Here is a 21646-nt window from a genome sequence, read left to right as displayed (position 1 = left end):
ATACAGTAACAAGAATTACATGAGAAAATTTGTGATGTAAATGTGAAAATTGTCATGAAAATAATGTGAAAATGCATTTTAGTGTTTTTATTTTTTATGTATTTTTTTTTGTTTTTTTTGTTTGCCTTTTAACTTTGGGGTGAAATGTTAAACTGAAATGCCAGGATTTGTGACGCACACACACACACACACACACACACACACACACACACACGTTGATTTTTGTGGTTTATGGGGACTCTCCATAGGCGTAATGGTTTTTATACTGAACAAACGGTGTGTGCTATTGCCCTACACCAACCCTACACCTAAACTTAGCCCTCACAGGAGACTTTGTGCATTTTTAGATTTTCAAAAAAACACCATTTAGTATGTTTTTTATGCCTTTTGAATTACGGGGACATAGGCAGTGTCCTCATAAACCACCTTTATGTTGTAATACCTCTGTCATACCCATGTCATTATACAAATTTGTGTCCTCATAAACCACATAAACATGCACACACACACACACACACACACACACACACACACAGTAAATAACAATACTGGTCAGCTACCATTAGTATCCTTTGTGAAAAAGAAGTGTGCCTAATGGTATTTAATGTGTACTTGTACTTCAAATCTTAAAAGTATTTTTGTATCAACTGTATAAAAGGAAAGGGCATGACGTGTATATAAGTATATACCCATATGAATAGAGAACAAACACACACACCCGGAACAGTAGGGAAGCCATTTATGCTGTGGCACCCGCGGAGTAGTTGGGGGTTTGGTGCCTTGCTCAAGGGTCTCACCTCAGTCGTGGTATTGAGGGTGGAGAGAGTGCTGGACATTCACTTCCCCCACCTACAATCCCTGCCAGACCTGAGACCACGACCTTTGGGTTACAAGTCCGACTCTCTATCCATTAGGCCACCACTGGCCCAATTCTGGTAGTGGTATTAGTTTTAAGAGATCTAAGTCTGTATTCACAGTGAAGATCATTATTCCATTTGTTTATAGGCAAAGAGCTTATGGGTTCATTAGAGGCTAAGATATTATAAATTTGTGAGAATAGTCTGATTTGAGGTAAAGAATTAAAATTTTCAAAGAGTTCATGATTATGATTCACAAAAGTATTAATATTAAGTTTACTTTTAATAGCTTCCTTTAATTGTATGTACAGTCATGGTCAGAATTATTTGCACCCTTGGTAAATATGATCAAAGAAGGCTGTGAAAATGAATCTGCATTGTTAATCCTTTTGATCTTTTATTTAAAAAAATCACTAAAATGTAACCTTTCATTGGATAATAAAAATTTTAAATGGGGGGAAATATCATTATGAAATAAATGTTTTTCTCTAATGCACATTGGCCACAATTAACGGCACCCTTTTGTTTAATACTTTTTGAAAGCTCCATTTGCCAGTTTAACAGCTCTAAATTTTCTCCTATAATGCCTGATGAGGTTAGAGAACACCTGACAAGAGATCAGAGACCATTCCCTCATCCAGAATCACTCCAGATCCTTTAGATTCCCAGCTCCATGTTGGTGCTTCTTCTCTTGAGTTCATCTCACTAATTTTCTACAGGGTTCAGGTCAGAGGACTGGAATGGCCATAGCAGAAGTTTGGTTTTGTGCTCAGTGACCCATTTTTGTGCTGTTTTTGAGGTTTGTGTTTGGATTATTGTATGGTTGGAAGATCCAAACATGACCCATTATAAGATTTCTAACAGAGTCAGTCACTTATTGATTTTTTATCTGTTGGTATTTGATAGAATCAGTGATGCCATGTGTCTAAACAAGATGTCCAGGACCTCCAGCAGAAATATAGGCCCACAACATCAAAAATACAGCAGTATATTTCATTGTACACATGGGGTACTTTTTTATCCCTGTGTGCACCAAACCCATCTTGAGTGTTTGCTGCTAAAAAGCGAATTTGTTTAGTTTCATCTGATCATAGAAGCCAGTCCCATTTGAAGTTCCAGTCGTGTCTGATAACTGAATATGCAGGAGTTCTCCAGCTGTGGTCCTTGAAAAGTCTTTAGCAACTCAAACTCTCCTTCTCACCGTGCATTAGGATGATATAGACACATGTTATCTTCCAGGCAGTTTTGTAACATTTTCTGTTGATTGGAAATTCTTAATTATTGCCCTGATGGTGTAAATGGGAATTTTCACTGCTCTAGCTCTTTTCTTAAAGCCACTTCACTAATTTGTGAAGCTCAATTATCTTTTACTGCACATCAGAAATATATTCTTCGTTTTTTTCTCATTGTGATAGATGATTAAGGGAATTTGGGCTTTGTTTTCCCTCCTATTTATATTTCTGTGAAACAGGAAGCCATGGCTGGATAATTTCATGTTCATAATCACCCTGGAGTGCTCAAAATTGTGAGTATGAATGGGAATATACTTCAGATATTTTACTCATAAGAATTTCTAGGGGTACCAATAATTGTGTCCAACGTGTGTTTGAGAAAAACATTTATTTCACAATGAGATTTCCCCCATTTTCAAATGTTTTAGTTCAATAAAAGTTTAGATTTTTGTGATAAAAAAAAAAAAAAAAAGATAAAAAGGAGTCTTCTTTGATCATATTTACCAAGGGTGCCAATAATTCTGACCATGACTGTATCTGTAGCAGGTATTTTCTGGTGTGTTTTATTTTTCAAAAAGGACATTCAGTTTCAGGGGCTTCAGTTTATTTAATGAGCCTGAATGGGCTCTGGGAAAATCTCTGGCTCTCATAGACACACTCATTCAAGTCTCTTTACTCATCTGCACAGCCAGACTCACTCACAGTTCACCTGTGCAGTCAGACCCATCAGTTTCATTTATCTCTCTCATGTATATCTCAAGCTCAGGGCGGAGAGAACAGCCTCACGCCCTTATTTGGTGCTAGAGAGGGTCACATGACCACAAAATGGTGGCGGTTCTCGGCAGTGGGTAAGCCGAGCATCCCTGACGCTGAGAGACACAGGCACATATCCATGATCTGAAACCAAGGGCAGGAGACAGAACTGTGCCTCAGTCGTGGTGGTGAGTGCACTAGGGGTCATTCTAGCAGGGGATGAAGGAAGCATGTTGTTATTTGAAACCCTAAGCATTGAGATGGGAGGGAAAGAGGGAGGGAAGGGAATTTGTTTGTGATGCATCTTTGGTAGCGGAAGAGGTTTAGCATCAGCATCCTTTATGATGCAAGACACGGGCAGCTGCTTTTGTTTGCGTTTGGATCATAAATGAGTGTTTGTCATGTTGAATACAGGCACATGTTGTATCGTAATAAGTCTATGCACAGTTGTCCTGCTTTGGCTATTATTCAAATTCCTGCTTCTGCATGCATGGCTCATGTGTATGTGCGATTGCATGTTTGTAAATGCCAGTGTGTGGACACTAAGCGGAAGAGTGATTCATAAAGAAGAGGGGAGAGAGTGCAGAAAAGATGGGTTGATGATGATGATATAATGCCCGCCCACTTTTCCTGTTTCCTGCTGTGGAGGATGGATGGATGGATCAATCCAACGTCTTGATGGAGGGAGAGAGCAACAGACCTTTCCACTTTCACCCTCACCCACTCTCTTTCACTCCATCAACACACATTCTCTGTTTGAGAACTAGCAACCATCTGGCAGCCTATTGTAGATACTCCCACGAGACAGGCTTCCCTTCTCAAGTGGCTCTCTGTGTGTATGCATAAATGAACACACGAATTCACACTTCGAAATTCCAAATAGGGATGTTAAAGCAATGGTATGGATAGATTTTTAGAGCTAAGATTATACAGACTACGTTTTCTGTTGACAGTCAGTTTGTTGCGTATTGCAGCTGAAGCAAATGCAAGATTGATATTGCAACATATTGAAGAGTTGCAAAATTTCCGGATTCACAGTATTAAGTGCATCTACTCTGCTTGAAGCTCATTTGAAACAGCTTTTTGTCTGTGAGTCCTTATTTTGTAGCTCTAATTTTAAATCTGTAAAACCTGTAAAGATCAACTGGATAATTGATTCTTATTCTTATTTTTGTTCTTCTTGTTGTCTGTTGTTATTGCACATTTGACTAGAAGTCTATGTGAAAGTGATCCATAATTTATTATTATTATAATATAATCTATCTATCTATCTATCTATCTATCTATCTATCTATCTATCTATCTATCTATCTATCTATCTATCTATCTATCTATCTATCTATCTGTCTGTCTGTCTGTCTGTCTATCTATCTATCTATCTATCTATCTATCTATCTATCTATCTATTTGTTTGTATATATTGTTGTTATTTCTGTTGTTATTGCACATTTGACTAGAAGTCTTAGTGAAAGTGATCCATAATTTATTATAATTTTGTTTTTATTATTATTGATATTTTTTAATTATTTGTTTGTAAAATACATTTAATTAGAAGTCTATATGTGTAAGTACTGAAAGTACTTACTTAATTTATAAGAATAAGAATATTTGTATTATTCCCTGACAGAAAGATTTGAGTGCAGTGATGATGATGATGATGATGATGACGGTGGCTATACATTTGTTTCTCATAGTTCCCCTTCTGGCAATGTGGGGATGGACCAGACTCATGAACACAAGATGAGTTTTGAGGCGGCAGAGGGTAGACCAGGTGAGACTGACAAACACTGACACTCTAGAATATTAGAATAATATGCCTCAAAATATCACTAGAAGACTGAATACCTTTACAAAAACTTCTTCAAACTGACAGAACAGTGAAGCTGTTATGAATCCAAGGTATAAAGTAACATTCTCTTCTTCTACACAATCTTATTAGGCTTAACATGGTTTAGTCAAGTTGGGCGCATTCCTGAAACCTTGTCAATCCTGGAACAATATTCAAATAAACTAATCTGAAATAGCATGATGGGCAAATGCAATATTTTCTAAATGTTTATTGATTGTCTGTTGAATCCACTAGCTCCACCCACTTCCCTGCCCCTGCAGGGCCAAGGGGGCGTGGCCTCTCAGAGGAAGAAGCTGTCGGCTCCTCGTATAAGTCTATCATTGGACCAAAGTGAGGATGACCTGTTCGACACACCAGATGACCTCGACATCAATGTGGATGATCTGGACACACCTGACGAAGCAGATTATACTGACCATGAAATAGACTGGGAAGGTAGGACATAAAAACTTGTTTACAATTGTAAACAATAGTTTCATATTAAAAAGAGATTACTAATATCTTGACACACAATTTTTTCAGAGCCTCAAGCATCCCAGAGTGATTCTGTTAGAGAAACAGTTGAGCCCATTCCAACATACAGTGCTCAGGAGGAGCGGCAGGATTCCAAACTCTGGAGAACCGTCATCATTGGAGAGCAAGAGCACCGCATCAACATGAAGAGCATTGAACCTTACCAAAAAGTCATATCCCATGGAGGTACGTTAAAGTAATATTTCAAAGAAAATGCAAAAGAATGTTTTGGGTTAAATGTAAAGTAAAGATACTGGTTCACACAGAGACTCTTTTCTTAGTGTACAAAGACATGTGTGAGAAATGTATGTATGTTTCTACAATGGAAGTTTTTGGGGCAACTGCAATGGAGTATTTGTGAAGCTCCTATGTTGTTAAGGGACTTGAACCTTTTAATAAAATGTTTGATATTTGAGCTGTAATGCCTTAATCATCCACTTGTGAGTTGTTTGCACAGAAAAGAAAGGTAGGCAACTTATGTAGCGCCCCTGCCCTCTTAGGCTGGCCTGACCTAAGCTCTGTAGGGTGGGTTCCTTTAATTGGTGTCTCTCGACTATAAATTTAGACCCCTACCCTGATACCACTGTTTATAGATATGAACTTCACTGATAATTAAATAAACTGATAAGGTTATACATCAAAGGGGATTTATCTATAAAACAGAAAAAAGGGAGTAAGAAAAATAAAGTATACAGTTATATATGTATTTATATACATATAAATACTTGTCTTCTCTCTACGGGAACACACACATATACAAGCGCTTTGTACAGTAGACATATTTGACTGTAAAGCTCTTAACAGAACAGTGTTCGGTTAACATGTTCTCAATAATAACTTATTTGGCTATTATAAACTGAAAATTATAATTAAACTCACTCTTTTAAGGGAAACCCATTTACTTTGCTGTAAAGCTACTTATAGCTTATATACATATATAAACTTCCCTGATAAGGGGGTTACATTTACACTTTATTTTACAGTATGTGTACTTACAGTGTACTTACCCAAGAAAGTACTTGGTAGTACAAAGTACCTATATGGGTTAAGTTTAGCAATTATTGTAATTGTTACATAGTATGTACATGTAGAACAGACCTGAAAAATAAAGTGCTTCCGACGATTCTATCAAATCAGTATTACATTAATGTGAAATGCATTTGCATTTATTTGTGGTCATGTACACATGCCTGAAATGTTTGTTCCTATTACATAAATACTTCATACTAGTTATTATATACTTATAACAACGAAATACAATTTAAAATAATATACTTAAGTGTGAATTCAACAATGTTTTCAGCCACTTAAGTGGATTATTTACAATTAAATTAAATTGTATTATAGTTTCAATTTATATTAAATGCAATTAGTTGAACTTAAGAGTGCTTTTTGACCTACTTAAGTAGGAATTATGAAATTTTGTATTGCTAAAACTTCCCTTATGCTAAATCGCTTGTATTCCTGGGCCCTTATTTATCAAGCTTCTCAAAGTACCATTTAGTATTAAGTACTGAGAATTTATTACATTTACTCCTACTTTCAAACTTAAGTATACTGTAAAAGCAAGTTATCAAATTTCTTAAAGCTAAGAATCACTCTTACTCTCCCAGCTGGAGTTACATCATTATAAAAGAAACTAATTACCAGGGAAAGTAACTATTGTTACATTTTTTTTTTTAATGTTCAAATATGTCAAATAACTTGGATGCCCCCAATTTTAAATATATTAAATGAATGAAGTGGTCACTAAATAGAATAAATTATTATTATAAAACATTGTACACTAATCTATACTATTTTAATGTTTCTGTGGGACAATGTGAGAGACACCTATCAAATTCAATTGATTATTGTAAATATTATCAACCTTCTACTTGGCAACAGAATCTCCACTGGCTTGTAATTTTTTTTTAGTTTACTCACCAGACTAATATTAATTATCTGATATATATATATATATATATATAAACATAAAGCTTATGTTTGGAAAATGGCACAGTTTTTTTTAAATATCTCACTAGAATCAGTCAGTCAAACATTATATAATATTATGATAATTTAGCATTAAATGATGATAGAATTTTAGTAATTAGAATAACCATGTATGAATGCATATTTGTCATGCTGACTGACCTTAGGTCTGGTGGTGGTGCTTAAGATATTGTTTTGTCATTTAGTGTTTCTATAAAAAAAGGGGGGGGGGGACTACAAATAATACTGATAAGATAAAACTACTACGAATTCTACTACTAATTAGAACAATATAAAACGCACTAAGGATTATTGAGCTGCTGGCTTCATGAATAATAATCAGGTTGTCTGCGTTTGCTCGAACTGATTCGCTGAAATTAAAACAGGGAGTATAATAGGTGAGCGCCAGCCAATGAGATTGCCGTTTGCGCATTAGTCCCGCCCACTACCGGAAAACCCGGCAGTTCTTAAAAGCTGAAGAATTCCAAAGGAACTCCGTTATTTTGACAGGAAAATACAACAAAGGATATCATTTACATGCAGCGCGTCAATTCTGCATGATATGTAAGACTGCAGACTTGGCAACATAGCATGCCAACTTGATGCTTCCTCTGAAAACTGCTTAGATGTGTTCGACTTGAAGCAGTGCTGCTAGACCGATCGCTGTCATCAAATACCGCGAGAGCTATAAGAGAGTGCTGCGGGCGTCTCCTTATGCTTTCTCTCGCCGTACTTTGATGTCATACACCGATCGATCTTCAAGTCGAACACAACTCTTTACTCTCGCGTGTCACGTGACAGTGTAATCGCAGCCTCTGCGTTTGAAAATCGCGTTTCTTCATATCGCGATACTATCGCAAATGCAATTCATCGCTCAGCCCTACTTGTGATCCACGATGGTACAATGTTACCTGAGAGCAACAGCTGGATATGAAATTGCTTTTTCTTAAATAGGGCCTCTGAGATATGCAATACATTAAAAAGTATTTGGTTAAAGAAAATGATGTTAACAATAAATATATTTATTTTTTATGCATGAAAATGTCAAATGTTTAAATTTGTCCGTTGTCGTACAATGTTGCCTTGAGGCAACAAACTTAAAAAAAAAAAGAAATTATGAAAATGTTTATTGATATTGTTATAGTGTCCAATTTTAAGCAGACATTTTTTTCCTCGTTGATATCATATTGCGTACCGAATCGACAAGTAATTATGAATAGGCGTTTTTTGGCAGTTAAGTCGTGGCTGTTTTCAGCCAGCATCACTACAGAACCTTTAATGTTCTCATATCACATGACTATAACAATTTTGTGTCACATCTGAATGGATCAAGCGACTTGCGCCGTTTATCGTTTTACATTCGGCACTTTCTTCAGCGCTGTGTGACTGATCCGCTCTGCTTTTAAGCGCTGCTGGCGGAGGCATTGCGTAGTTCGCTTCACAATTTTGGAGTATTTGCTTTTTGCAGTTTCGCATGAGCTGTAATTTGACTATGCAGTCCTAATATGGGGGCGGTCCCTCGCTTCCGTGATCGGCCCACTAGTCGACCGGCCCACCGGGAGTGTCCCGGTACTCCTGATGGCCAGTACATCCCTGAGCGCGAGTATTATGCGATCTACACTGTATGATGAATAAATCTCTTACCCCTTACCCTTTACACTGCACGTGTTTGCGACGCATTACAGCTCCACGGCCACCGGAGCGGTTTCTGAAGCGGCTCTCCGCGCTGCATCACTAAAGATAGGCACCTAGTCTATTTTTGATGGATAATAATAATCGTCTCGCTGTCGCCAAAGGCATCAGCAACAGGCGATATCTCTGACTATCGTCGATACTCACTATCGGCACCCTAAATTGGGTTGTGATGACACTTCGTTTCCTTCCTATAATGTATTCTCTTGAAAATTCTTTATTGTCAAATGTGTGTTGAATGTAAACTTCTCTTAGGAATTTAACCATTCAGTGCGAATTTATCGGAAAATATTCTTAATTAAGGAAATGATCTATTCAGTGTGTATGTCGTCATCCAAAATCCCATTAGTGGCACAGCAAAGTGTCGTGAATCATCTCTAAGCCTGAAATTTAAGATTTAGTCCTAGGCTGTATCCGAAATCGCCCCCTATACCCTCATTCACTATTCCCTACATTAGTCCACTCATACAGTTCACTTGAAGGAGTGAATGAAAACGAGTGAGTGAATTCGGACACCGAGTACACCGGAAGGACTGCCGCTTTTGCATAGTTTGCTTGCTGTTTAATAATAATTTGATACGGGCAGCTCCAGTAGTAAGATTGAAGGATTTATCTTGAATTCTGTCACGGAAATTATGTATAAACCCTAATAGTCAATTAACAATTAATTTTGTACCTGTGTTGTATTACGTCATGGACGAGCGCTTCTAAAATGAATGGATGGATGATTCAGCTGCGGGCGCCATCTTCTAAGCGAGACGCGGGAATTCATTCACTGCGCGACTCTCACAGTGCATTCTGGGGATTCTCTAGCCGTTGAGTGCATATGTCTATGGTTGAGTGTACATCGGTTATACACTTGTTTTTGCGGTGCATTGTGGGATTGAATGAGAGCTCTGGAGAACATTCACTATGTTTTCGAACACCACTTAAAATGGCTGTCCTCTCCAATAGTGCACTATTTGAGGGTATAGGGGGCGATTTCGGATACAGCCCTACACTTCGCTTAAATTACGACTGAGATGATTGATAACTAACTTTTAAGCGCAACTTTGAGCCAAGATTTTTTTTCTTTTTCTTTTCACTTACGTCAATTCTTAGCAGTATTCTTGAGAGTAATTCTTAGAGGCTTGATAAATACGGGACCTGATTTGGAAGTTGCTTTGGATAAAAGGATTTTCTAAATAAATGTGTTGGGAATATAATTTTGTAGTTTCTGTTGTCTTTGTTTGAAATATGGTTAAAGTGTACTGTTGAATATGCTAACAAACATTTATCATATACTTAAATATCTATTAAAACACATTACACATTTGTAATGATACATTTGCAATTTAGTACATTTAAAATGAACTTTTTTAAACACAACACAGTTACAATTATAATCCTTGTGCTTTAATATGTTAGTCAACAAATCAAAATGTCTTAATGTGTGCACCTGAGTGGCATTTTATTCCATTACTTTATTTCATTAATATTACCTGCAAGTACAGTTTTGTTTTAATATACAGTATCACATTTAATACAGTTTGTTTATATATAATACTACTATATATATATATATATATATATATATATGCTGTGACTGATTGCAGTGATCCTTCAAAACTATTATTTTCTTTACCCACAGGATACTATAGCAATGGCGCAAACGCCATAATTGTATTTGCTGCATGCTTCCTCCCTGACAGTGACAGAGAGGACTATCACGAGATCATGGAGAACCTCTTCTTGTGAGTTCAGTCAAACCTTAAATAGAATAATATTAGCTATATTGAGAACAAATCACTAAATAAATGTGATGTACTCCTCAGGTATGTTATCAGTACACTAGAGCTCATGGTGGCAGAGGATTATATGATTGTGTACTTGAATGGAGCCACTCCACACCGCAGGATGCCTGGCCTCAACTGGCTCAAGAGATGCTACCAGATGATTGATAGGAGGTATATATTATATACTTGCTGAATGTACTGTACAAGAAATACACAATATATACAGTATATTTAAAGAATTTAAATAAAAAGAGGAAGACTAATGTTGTTGTTTATGCTTTTTCAGGCTCAGAAAGAACTTAAAATCTTTCATCATTGTTCACCCATCATGGTTCATTAGGACAATTCTAGCCATCACAAAACCGTTTATCAGGTATAGTAAAAGGATTTATTGATTGATTGATTTACTTATTATTATTAATTTATTTTACATTTTCACACTTTTACATTTGTAAATCAGTTTAAATAAATAAATAATGATAGTGTAAATGCTAAGTTCATTCTATAATAATAATAATAACAAACTAAATCAAATTGATTTATAAATGTTTTCCAGCTCAAAGTTCAGTAGTAAGATCAAGTATGTGAACAGCTTAGCAGAACTGAAGGAGCTCATCCCAATGGAGTACGTCCACATACCTGAGTGCATCATCAGGTGAGCCACACGTTTAACTGACGAACTATTTTAGGCGCTGCTCTGTGCAGTACAAGAGTAAACAGAGGAAGCATCAAGGCACTGATCATACTGTGAGAGCGAGACGATTGCAGACAGCTGTAGCTGATGAAGACAATCTGTACAGGAGTTGTGACTCAATAATTTAAAACCTGTGAAGACACGTTTCTATGGAAACAGACATTTAAAACACTGGGGTGAACAGCAATGTTAGATGGTTTGTATGGTTTACCAGGACTCCCTTTTTTGTCTACCAAACCCCTATAATCTAAAATATTTAAGTGAAGTATAAGTAAACATAATTATTGAATTGTATCATTTTTGAGTAAAGTGGGTTCCCTATCAGTCAGTCACGTTCGACGTAACGTCAGTGTGACTGACTAATGGGAACTCGCTCGAGAGCCCAATCATCTTCGAGTGTTAACAAAACAAGCCAATGACAGTTGGCGTGCGTGTTTCGCCACGCGCACCCCGCCCCGCAGTGCGGGTATAAAAGGAGAGCGCGTGCAAACGCACATCAGCTTTTCGCTTCGGAGCCGAGCCTTGCTGCGAATCTCCGAGAGTGTACAAGACAGCTTGACGAGTGTTGGTGTTACGGCGCGTCAGCGGAGGTTGCGATCCAGTGCTGCTGCTTCATCTCGGCGTGCTGCAGCTCTCATTCTGCGGTCGCGCTGCGACCTCTCCTGGGCGCTTCAACACTTTTTCTAAAAGAGAATTTCTTTCAAAAAAGAGCAAATTCTGAAAGAGCTCCACGAGCGACGGGCGTCTTTTTAAAGATGGCTTCCCGCTCGTGTGTTTCTGGATGTGGCCGTTTCCTGGCTTCATCTGATGGTCACGATCGCTGTGTCTCGTGCTTGGGCTTTCAGCACGCTGAGGCAGCGCTCGTGGATGACTCATGTTCTCTGTGTGGGAACATGACCATCGCGATGCTGCGCTCCAGATACCTCCTCGTCAAGCGGGGGGGTATCCCCCTTGCCATGCCCCGTTCTAGTTCCTCCGGTTCTCGGAGGGCTACTTCGGCTCATGGTCAGGGTGACTTGAGGATCACAGTGAGAGCTTCCCCGTCGAGTGCGTCTCCGCGGGCCTCTCACTCCTCTAGCGCATCGCACCGTCTGGGGTTTCCGGACGAGTTTGTGGAGTCCTCGGACAGGGCGGGGCCCAGCATCTCGTTCGGAGCTCCAGCAGATGACAGGATGTCGGTCACTGCATCGGGGGATGAGCTAGGTTCTGGAGATGATGATTCGGCTGCGCTGCCTCCATCAGGAAGAGTGGCGTTGACCGAGTCAGATCCAGAACTGACTGCTATGCTTTCCCGGGCCGCTGAGAGCATCGGGCTGCACTGGAGGCCTCCTCCTTCTCCCGAACGCTCAAGGCTGGACGATTGGTTCCTGGGGGCGCAGGCCGATCGCAGGCAACCGCCTCCGGTTCCATTCTTCCCGGAAGTGCATGAGGAGGTGACTAGGTCTTGGAGGGCACCTTTTTCTGCCCGAAACAGACCTAGTGCCTCCTCCGTCCTCACCACCCTCGACGGTGGGGCGGCCCAAGGGTATGTGGAGATCCCCCCAGTTGAGCGCGCCATTGCAATGCAGCTCTGCCCGCAGGGCGCTGCCGCCTGGAGGGGTAATCCACGCCTTCCGTCCAGGGCCTGTAAGTTCTCGTCCGCTCTGACGGCCAAGGCTTACAGTGCTGCTGGACAGGCCGCTTCCGCCCTGCACGCCATGGCCCTCCTGCAAGTCCACCAGGCCAAGGCGTTAAAGCAGTTGCACGAGGGTGGTGCTGACCCAGCCGGATTGCAGGAACTGCGCACAGCGACGGACCTTGCCCTACGGGCGACGAAAGTCACGGCGCGGGCCCTGGGTCAGACGATGTCCACGTTGGTGGTCCAGGAGCGCCACTTATGGCTGACCTTGGCGGATATGAGGGAGTCTGACAAACACCGTTTCTTAGACGCCCCGATCTCCCAGGCCGGCCTATTCGGCGAAGCGGTGGAGGGCTTTGCCCAACAGTTCTCCGCCGCACAGCAGCAGACAGAGGCGTTTCGACACATCCTGCCCCGGCGGTCCGCTGCTGTCTCCACCCCACCGCCGGCTGCAGCTCCTCCGTCTGCTCGTCGCCGAGGGCGCCCTCCTGCGGCCTCCACCTCCGCTCCAGCTCGGCCCCAGCAGCAGCCTTCACAACGGCCGCAGCGTGGAGCTGGCCGCAGGAAAGCGGCGCAGCCCGTCTCTGCCCCTGCCAAATCTGTGAAGCGCCAGGGCAAGCGGCGGCCCTGAGACGGGCGACCCGGAGTCTCTGGATCCTGCTCTTCAGGAGATGGTGACTGCACCACTCCTTCCCCCGGAGGGCCGGGTGGAGAATCTTTTGTTCCCTTTTTATTCTGTTCCGCCACTGGCTCTCCAGCCAGTGGTACCCAAAACCTCAAAAAAAGAGCAGTTTCCTTTTTCTCCGGGTCCCAAGAGGGCGAGGATGGCAGTGCACGAGACCCCGTCTCCACACTCCCGTCCCCCTCTCCTTTCGCCTATGAGCAGCAGGGTCCGGTCCGAGGACGCGATGCCTTCTCCCGCGCCCCCTGCTCAGCCTTGGAGCCAGGTAAGTGTCGCACTGCACACTCAGACCCCACTTCGGAACGCACTGCCTTCCGAGGCGGGCCCCTGCGCTCCACTTCGCTGCCCCGCCGTGGGTACGTCCGTGGCTCCCTTGGTCCCGCTTGTACGGTTTCTGGGGGCCTGGCTAGCGCTCCCCAGGCTGTCTCGCTGGCTCATGAGAACCATCAGACTTGGCTACGCGATTCAGTTCGCCCGGCGTCCCCCCAAGTTCAGGGGCGTTCGGTTCACCTCTGTGTTGAGCAAGGATGCCCCTCTCTTGCGTGCGGAAGTCGCGGTCCTGCTGGCGAAGGACGCGATAGAGCCGGTCCCTCCAGCCGAGATGAAGTCGGGGTTTTACAGCCCGTACTTCATTGTACCCAAGAAAGGCGGTGGGTTACGACCAATCTTGGACCTGCGCGTCCTGAACCGGGCCCTTCACAAGCTCCCGTTCAGGATGTTGACGCAAAGACGCATTTTTCAATGCATCCGTCCGTTCGATTGGTGCGCAGCGATCGACCTGAAGGACGCGTACTTTCATGTCTCAATCCTGCCTCGACACAGACCGTTTCTCCGCTTTGCGTTCGAAGGACGAGCATATCAGTACAAAGTCCTCCCCTTCGGGCTATCCCTGTCGCCTCGTGTCTTCACCAAGGTCGTGGAGGCAGCCCTTGTTCCATTAAGGGAAGCAGGCATTCGCGTTCTCAACTACCTCGACGACTGGCTCATACTGGCCCAGTCTCGAGCACTGTTGTGCGATCACAGGGACACGGTGCTTGGCCACCTCAGCCGGATGGGGCTTCGGGTCAACTGGGAAAAGAGCAAACTCTCCCCTGTGCAGAGGATCTCTTTTCTCGGTATGGAGTTGGACTCGGTCAACCTCACAGCACGTCTCTCAGTAGAGCGTGCTCAGTCGATGCTGAACTGCCTGGAGTCTTTCCAGCGCAAGACAGCGGCTCCACTGAAACACTTTCAGAGGCTCCTGGGGCATATGGCATCCGCAGCCGCTGTCACGCCGCTCGGGTTGCTTCATATGAGACCGCTTCAGCATTGGCTTCACGACCGGGTCCCGAGATGGGCATGGCGACACGGCACTTACCGGGTCTCAGTTACCCCGTCCTGCCGTCAGACCTTCGGCCCGTGGTCGGATCTTGCTTTTCTTCGGGCAGGAGTTCCCCTAGTGCAAGTATCCAGGCACATTGTTGTCTCAACAGATGCCTCTGCCATGGGCTGGGGAGCCATGTGCAACGGGCGTGCAGCTGCAGGGCTCTGGACAGGGTCCCGGTTGCAGTGGCATGTCAATTGCCTCGAGTTGCTAGCAGTATGGCTTGCGCTGCGCCGCTTCAAAGGGCTGCTACACGACAAGCATGTACTGGTCCGTACGGACAACACTGCGACCGTTGCGTACATCAACCACCAGGGTGGTCTACGCTCCCGTCGCCTGTCGCAACTCGCTCGCCATCTTCTCCTTTGGAGTCAGAAGCATCTGAGGTCGCTTCGCGCCGTTCATATCCCTGGCGAGCTCAATCGTGCAGCCGACGAGCTCTCACGTCAGCCCGCCCTTCCGGGAGAATGGCGACTCCACCCCGAGGTAGTCCAGCTGATTTGGAGACACTTCGGGGACGCTCAGGTAGACCTGTTTGCCTCCCCGGACACGTCCCACTGCCAAATGTTTTACTCCCTGTCCGAGGGTACCCTCGGCACGGACGCGCTGGCACACAGCTGGCCTCGGGGCCTACGCAAATATGCGTTTCCCCCAGTGAGCCTTCTCGCGCAGACCCTGTGCAAAGTCAGGGAGGACGAGGAGCAGGTCCTCTTGGTGGCGCCGTACTGGCCCAGTCGGACTTGGTTCCCAGAACTCATGCTCCTCGCGACAGCCCCTCCTTGGCAAATTCCTCTGAGGAGGGATCTCCTTTCTCAGAGAGGGGGCACCCTCTGGCACCCGCGTCCAGACTTGTGGAATCTCCACGTATGGTCCTTGGACGGGACGCGGAGGTTCTAGGTGGGCTACCTCCATCGGTAGTAAACACAATCACTTCAGCTAGAGCCCCGTCTACAAGACACGCTTACAGGCTGAAGTGGAACCTGTTCGTCGATTGGTGTTCTTCCCGCCGGGAAGACCCCCGGGGATGCCCGATCGCGGTCGTGCTTTCTTTCCTGCAAGATGGGTTGGAGCGAAGGCTGTCTCCCTCCACCCTCAAAGTGTATGTCGCCGCTATTGCCGCACATCACGATGCAGTAGACGGTAAGTCTGTAGGGAAGCACGACTTGGTCGTCAGGTTCCTCAGAGGGGCGAGGAGGTTAAATCCTCCGCGCCCTCATCTGGTACCCTCTTGGGATCTCCCCTTGGTCCTGTTGGCCTTGAGGGAGGAGCCCTTTGAGCCTCTGCAGTTAGTAGAGCTTAAGTTTCTGTCGTTGAAGACAGCACTCCTCACTGCATTGGCCTCGGTCAAGAGGGTAGGGGACCTGCAGGCATTTTCGGTCGACGATTCGTGCCTAGAATTCGGGCCGGATGACTCTCACGTTGTCCTGAGACCCCGGCCTGGTTATGTGCCCAAAGTTCCCACCACACCCTTCAGGGATCAGGTGGTGAACTTGCAAGCGCTGCCCCGGGAGGAGGCAGACCCAGCCATTGCTCTGCTTTGTCCCGTCCGCGCTTTGTGCACTTACGTGGACCGCACGCAGAGCTTCAGGACCTCAGACCAGCTCTTCGTCTGCTTCGGGGGACAGCAGAAGGGGAAGGCTGTCTCCAAACAAAGACTTGCCCATTGGATAGTCGAGGCTATAGTCTTGGCCTATCAGGCCCGGCGCTTACCGTGCCCCCTCGGTGTGAGAGCACACTCTACAAGAGCCATTGCTTCCTCTTGGGCGTTGGCGCGGGGCGCCTCGATAGCAGACATTTGTAGAGCTGCCGGCTGGGCGGCACCTAACACGTTTGCGAGATTTTATAATCTCCGTGTAGAGCCCGTGTCCTCCCGTGTACTTGGCTCAGACGGCCAGTAGCACTGGGACACTGCTCGGTGTCAATCCCGCTTGCTGCGCCATTCCCCTCTACGGACCGGATACGTGCGCTTTGTTGCTTCTCAGTTCAGTTCCCCATGGCGAACCCTGTTGAAGTTCCTCCCGCACCCTCGGCAGTCAGGCGTGGCGGAACGCCAGACGCCAGGTCCAGCACTCGTGTGTTTGCCCAAGGTCAGCCCTTGTGCTGGGCTAGGTGCCCGTGTGTAGTGATTCCCCTTCGGGTGGTCCCACATGTGTATTCTTCCACGGTACGGTTCCCCTCACGGTGAGCCCGTGTCTTTCCCTGGCAGAGACCTTCTGCCGTCTCTGCTGTGTTGTTATCTCACCCCAGGCTGGCTGAGTCTACCTCAGAGACTTCCATATGTAGTACTGCCCTTGGTCAGTCCATATGTGTAATTGCCACGTGGTACCTCCTTACGCAGGATGTGGCTTCCGTAGCGTTCCCCTACTTGTGGTACGCTTTCCCAGTGTTATCCATACCCACTGTACGGAACAGCAGTGGCTGTCATCCCTGCCTAAGCCTTGTCCTATCTTCCACCCCAACTGGTGTGGGGGGACTTGCCGGCTTCCGCAGGGCACTGGAGGGGGTCAGCAATAGTGGCGTTTTCCAAGGGATCCCATTAGTCAGTCACACTGACGTTACGTCGAACGTGACTGACTGATAGGGAACGTCTCGGTTACGTATGTAACCCTCGTTCCCTGAAGGAGGGAACGGAGACGTAACGTCCCGTCGCCATAGTTGCTGTACCACCGCTGTACGGCCGGGGCACACAGTCTCGGCTCCTCAGCGAAAAACTGATGTGCGTTTGCACGCGCTCTCCTTTTATACCCGCACTGCGGGGCGGGGTGCGCGTGGCGAAACACGCACGCCAACTGTCATTGGCTTGTTTTGTTAACACTCGAAGATGATTGGGCTCTCGAGCGAGTTCCCATTAGTCAGTCACACTGACGTTACGTCTCCGTTCCCTCCTTCAGGGAACGAGGGTTACATACGTAACCGAGACGTTTTTTTATTATTGTTTTTGATATTCTAGAGTTTTTATTGAATTTAAAGAATGTTTTTGAGCTTAAATATAATGAAAAATATGTTTATCTTTGCCCTGTCTAGCCTGGATGAGGAGTTACGGGAAGCAGCAGCGAGCTCTACGTGAGTATTATAGAAGATGTTTGAGACCTTTGACTCTTTTTTTATGTCATATGACAATACAGTGCTCTGGCTATATGAACATGTGTGTCTTTTTCATTTCTTTATAAAGAATCAACAGCTTTCTCCAAGGAAGTGAGAATCCACAACAATCAATGTAAGATTTCTTATTCATGTAGTAAATAACCATTTCAAGTCAAGCATTATGTTTAAAGTCAACATGAAACATACCCTTTTTACATGTTTTCATGCTATATGATTCATCAGTGCATGTAATTTTTTCCATTAAAAAAATCCTTAAACTCTAATGCTCTGCTGACATCACCAAGAAGTAATGTTGACAATGAAAAAGAATTGTTGACAATAATGCAATAATGGGAGATGCTCTCAATGGTGAACTTGAGCCTCTTTAATATTCAAAGTATATATATATATATATATATATATATATACTCACTACTCACATACATCATAATACAGAAGAAAAATGTGTTGGGAATTTTGTTTCATGTAGACTTTAAAGTGTATTCAATTAATTTTCTGATTTTTAAAATAATAAATAATGATAGACATATTTGATTAATAATGATGAACTTCTAAATTTGTTTCAGAGCTCAATCCAATGTGAGCAGTTCATAAGAGCCGTTGGCTGTGGGTGCAAGAAGAGTATGTCTGTAAAGGTTTTGAGTATTTCAAATTGTAATGATAGCACACTGATGTGGATGCAATAATCGCATAAAATAAGAGAAAAGGGTATTTTTGTTTTTTGGTATCTCACAGTGCTGGGATGGATAGTGCAGCACCACATGTTCTTCAACACAAATCACCTCAAATGTAATAATTCTTCTCACAGAACAGTAGCTTAAACCAGCGCAATGCTTGGATCATTCTTTGTCTCTTATCGTCTTGCAAAAGTTTCTCTTGTTACTTGAATTATGCATGAGAGGCATTTTAGCAATAAAATAATGTTGTACTTTTCCCCTTTAGGCTCATAAGTTTGACCGTCAGGTATTTTTTCTAATTGGAGCATGCATAAAGGGCAAAATCCTGTCACTTCAGCTGCTCTGTATTAATATTAGTGCATGCAAGGTTATTCTCAATGCGTAGCACCCTGTTAGCACTAATGCCAACTCTCTACCCTCTCATGCTAAATCGATGACTTGGGGACACAGAAAATAGAGCACTAGTTAATTATTGAGTCAGGTTTAAATTTAAATAACACCTCATATCACTTTATATGTATGGGTTCAAGATCAGCAGGCAGAAATCATTTGTAGTTCTTAAATGTCAAGTGTGTTATGCTAAAATGCTTCCTCTATTACTTTAAGCCCAGGTTGACTTCCTGAACAAAGTAACATATAGACTTTTGTGGCTCTTTTAAAACATTTGTGCAGCCAGTCATTACAAGCATTAGCGGAAATTGCCACAACAGGTGGTTTGAGAACATTTGAGAAAACCAGTACAACAGTGCCTGCTCAATTTGTCAGCAGAATTTTTTTACGGAAGTAATTGCTCCACTTGTTTTTCCTGTAGGGATTCAAAAAATAAAAGAGACATAAGCTATGAACCAAACCAAAAAGCTACAAGGTTAATTACGACATTACAAAATTCGATTTGAAGCTAAAAATCTTATGAAGTATTGTGAATGACAGAATCTAAGTAACACAGATATTAAACATAATTAAACATTTTGAGGAAACAATAAATTATGGCTTAAACAAAAGCATATACTGCATTGAACCTTGTAACTCAATGTAGGTCTAGCTTTAATGGTTTATACGTTTTTAAGGTATTTTATAAATTATTATAAATCAATTCTTTAATGGAGAAAATGAATGCGTTTTATTCTGAAACCCAAATGTTGCATATATTACTTTTGCTCATATTTTCAAGTTTAAAGGGGATTTCAAAACCACTAACTCTAAATATGAATCTGCAGGTTTAAATAATACCTCAAATCATGTGACTTTTGTGTAGAGGTGTGCTATTTCTTTTCCAAGCAATTAGACTTATATTAAAACTACCCCCCCCCCCCCCCCCCATCATTCACATGAACAATTCTCTTTGTAGCCACTAGGGGCGCTGGAATGACACACTTCACCTTTAAGAATCAAGCCATAGTGATGCATTAGTTGTTCTTGTGCTCACAACACTAAAATCAGTCCTAGATGTTTCAGAACTTTGTTGTCTTTTTGAGTGTTTGACATGTATAAAGGTAAAAATAGTTGCCACAATCAAAGATCGGTCAAATCCTAAGAGCATGCTGTTTCAGAGGTTTTCACGTTCGGTGTGACTGTTCTGTCTACTTTTGAACTCTTGTGTCAGTGTGTGAGGGTGTGTATGTGAATAGGCTTGTGTGTGCGTGTGTGATTATCTGTTTGTGTTTACATGCTGTTAGGTCTCCCAAGTTCTTCCTGCCAACAGGTTTGGGAACTAAAATAAAGGGACTTAAAAAGATTGCTGTATAGCACAATATTCAAATTAAGTGTGTGTGTGTGTGTGTGTGTGAGACATTATGTGTGTGATTGAATCACTGCATGTGTCCCTGGTTGTTGATATATGATCCTTTTAGACTGAAATTCTACTGAATAATATGAATAGATGAAATTTGTTCCAGAGGCCTTCTCCAGCAGAGCATATTGAGATTGAGATGTATGTTATATTGCAGAGTAAATCAATAAATTAAAATAATATCTGAGCTGTTGTGTTATTGGTGCTGTTTTATGTAATATTCTCATACCATTTCTTTTTAAAATCATATGTTTTATTGATATTTTAATACATTTGATATTATACGTTCAGTGTAATAAGTTTAAATGAATTTAATTTAATTTTACATTACAAAACTCTGTATGTTTCAACACTGTCCAGTTATTTAAAACACACATTTGCTAATAAAGTTTCATGTTGTTTTATGTTGGAATAGTTTACACAAAAATTAAATGTATTGATTATTCACAGTTATTTTACCCATATTTTTAAATTACGTTGGAATTGTATTTTACAGTTAAAGGAAATGTCTGTAAAATTAATGCATAATGTTCTGGTAGATAACACATCAAGTCCTGTTTTTTTTCTTATAGTGCAGATTTTTAATCACATTCAAATATAATTTCTTTTGCCAGAATTTCTTTTTCGGTTTGGAATTATGTTTAAAAAATGTGATGAATGCACAAATGTAACTGGAGGGACAAAAGTATAATTTGGATTTGGATAATTGAAATATCAAAAATGTATACTGAAATAAATTAACACATTATACTTTTATTAAAATTCATAACTGACACACATTCACAACAAAAAATAACCAAGGTTAAAATCATGGTGAATTTTGTACTCGTTTGTACTTCTGGGATCCTTTGTACTTCTGCTACTATAATGTAAAGAAAAGTACTGCACAGGGGCTGTTGACATAATGCACACATTCCAAGAAAAAAAAAATCACTCACACAGGTAGAACAAAACAAAAAGTCTTCATAACTGCTGAAAGATAAAAGATCAGAAAAGACGAGCAGCTGAGAGAACTATTGAATAAAATCTTAAGCTACAATTTGTCATTGTCACTATATCATCATAAACAATAA

The 21646-nt window shown here is 42.5% G+C and overlaps 1 protein-coding gene across 1 annotated transcript; it reads left to right on the top strand.

Annotated features, from left to right (window-relative positions):
- Positions 1 to 2891: 2891 nt before the first annotated feature.
- LOC306869672 (protein prune homolog 2-like) lies at positions 2892 to 20759 on the top strand. The gene is made up of 11 exons (XM_079416527.1): positions 2892 to 3030; positions 4537 to 4613; positions 4926 to 5126; positions 5214 to 5390; positions 10501 to 10603; positions 10685 to 10816; positions 10932 to 11018; positions 11202 to 11300; positions 18027 to 18065; positions 18175 to 18219; positions 18674 to 20759. The coding sequence occupies exons 2-11, from the start codon at positions 4559 to 4561 to the stop codon at positions 18699 to 18701; spliced, it is 966 nt and encodes a 321-aa protein (XP_079272653.1). The 5' UTR covers positions 2892 to 3030; positions 4537 to 4558; the 3' UTR covers positions 18702 to 20759.
- Positions 20760 to 21646: the final 887 nt, after the last annotated feature.

Source organism: Barbus barbus (genome assembly GCF_936440315.1).
Source record: "Barbus barbus genome assembly, chromosome: 5".
Classification (NCBI taxonomy): domain Eukaryota; kingdom Metazoa; phylum Chordata; class Actinopteri; order Cypriniformes; family Cyprinidae; genus Barbus; species Barbus barbus.
This window is presented reverse-complemented; position numbering and strand designations above follow the sequence as displayed.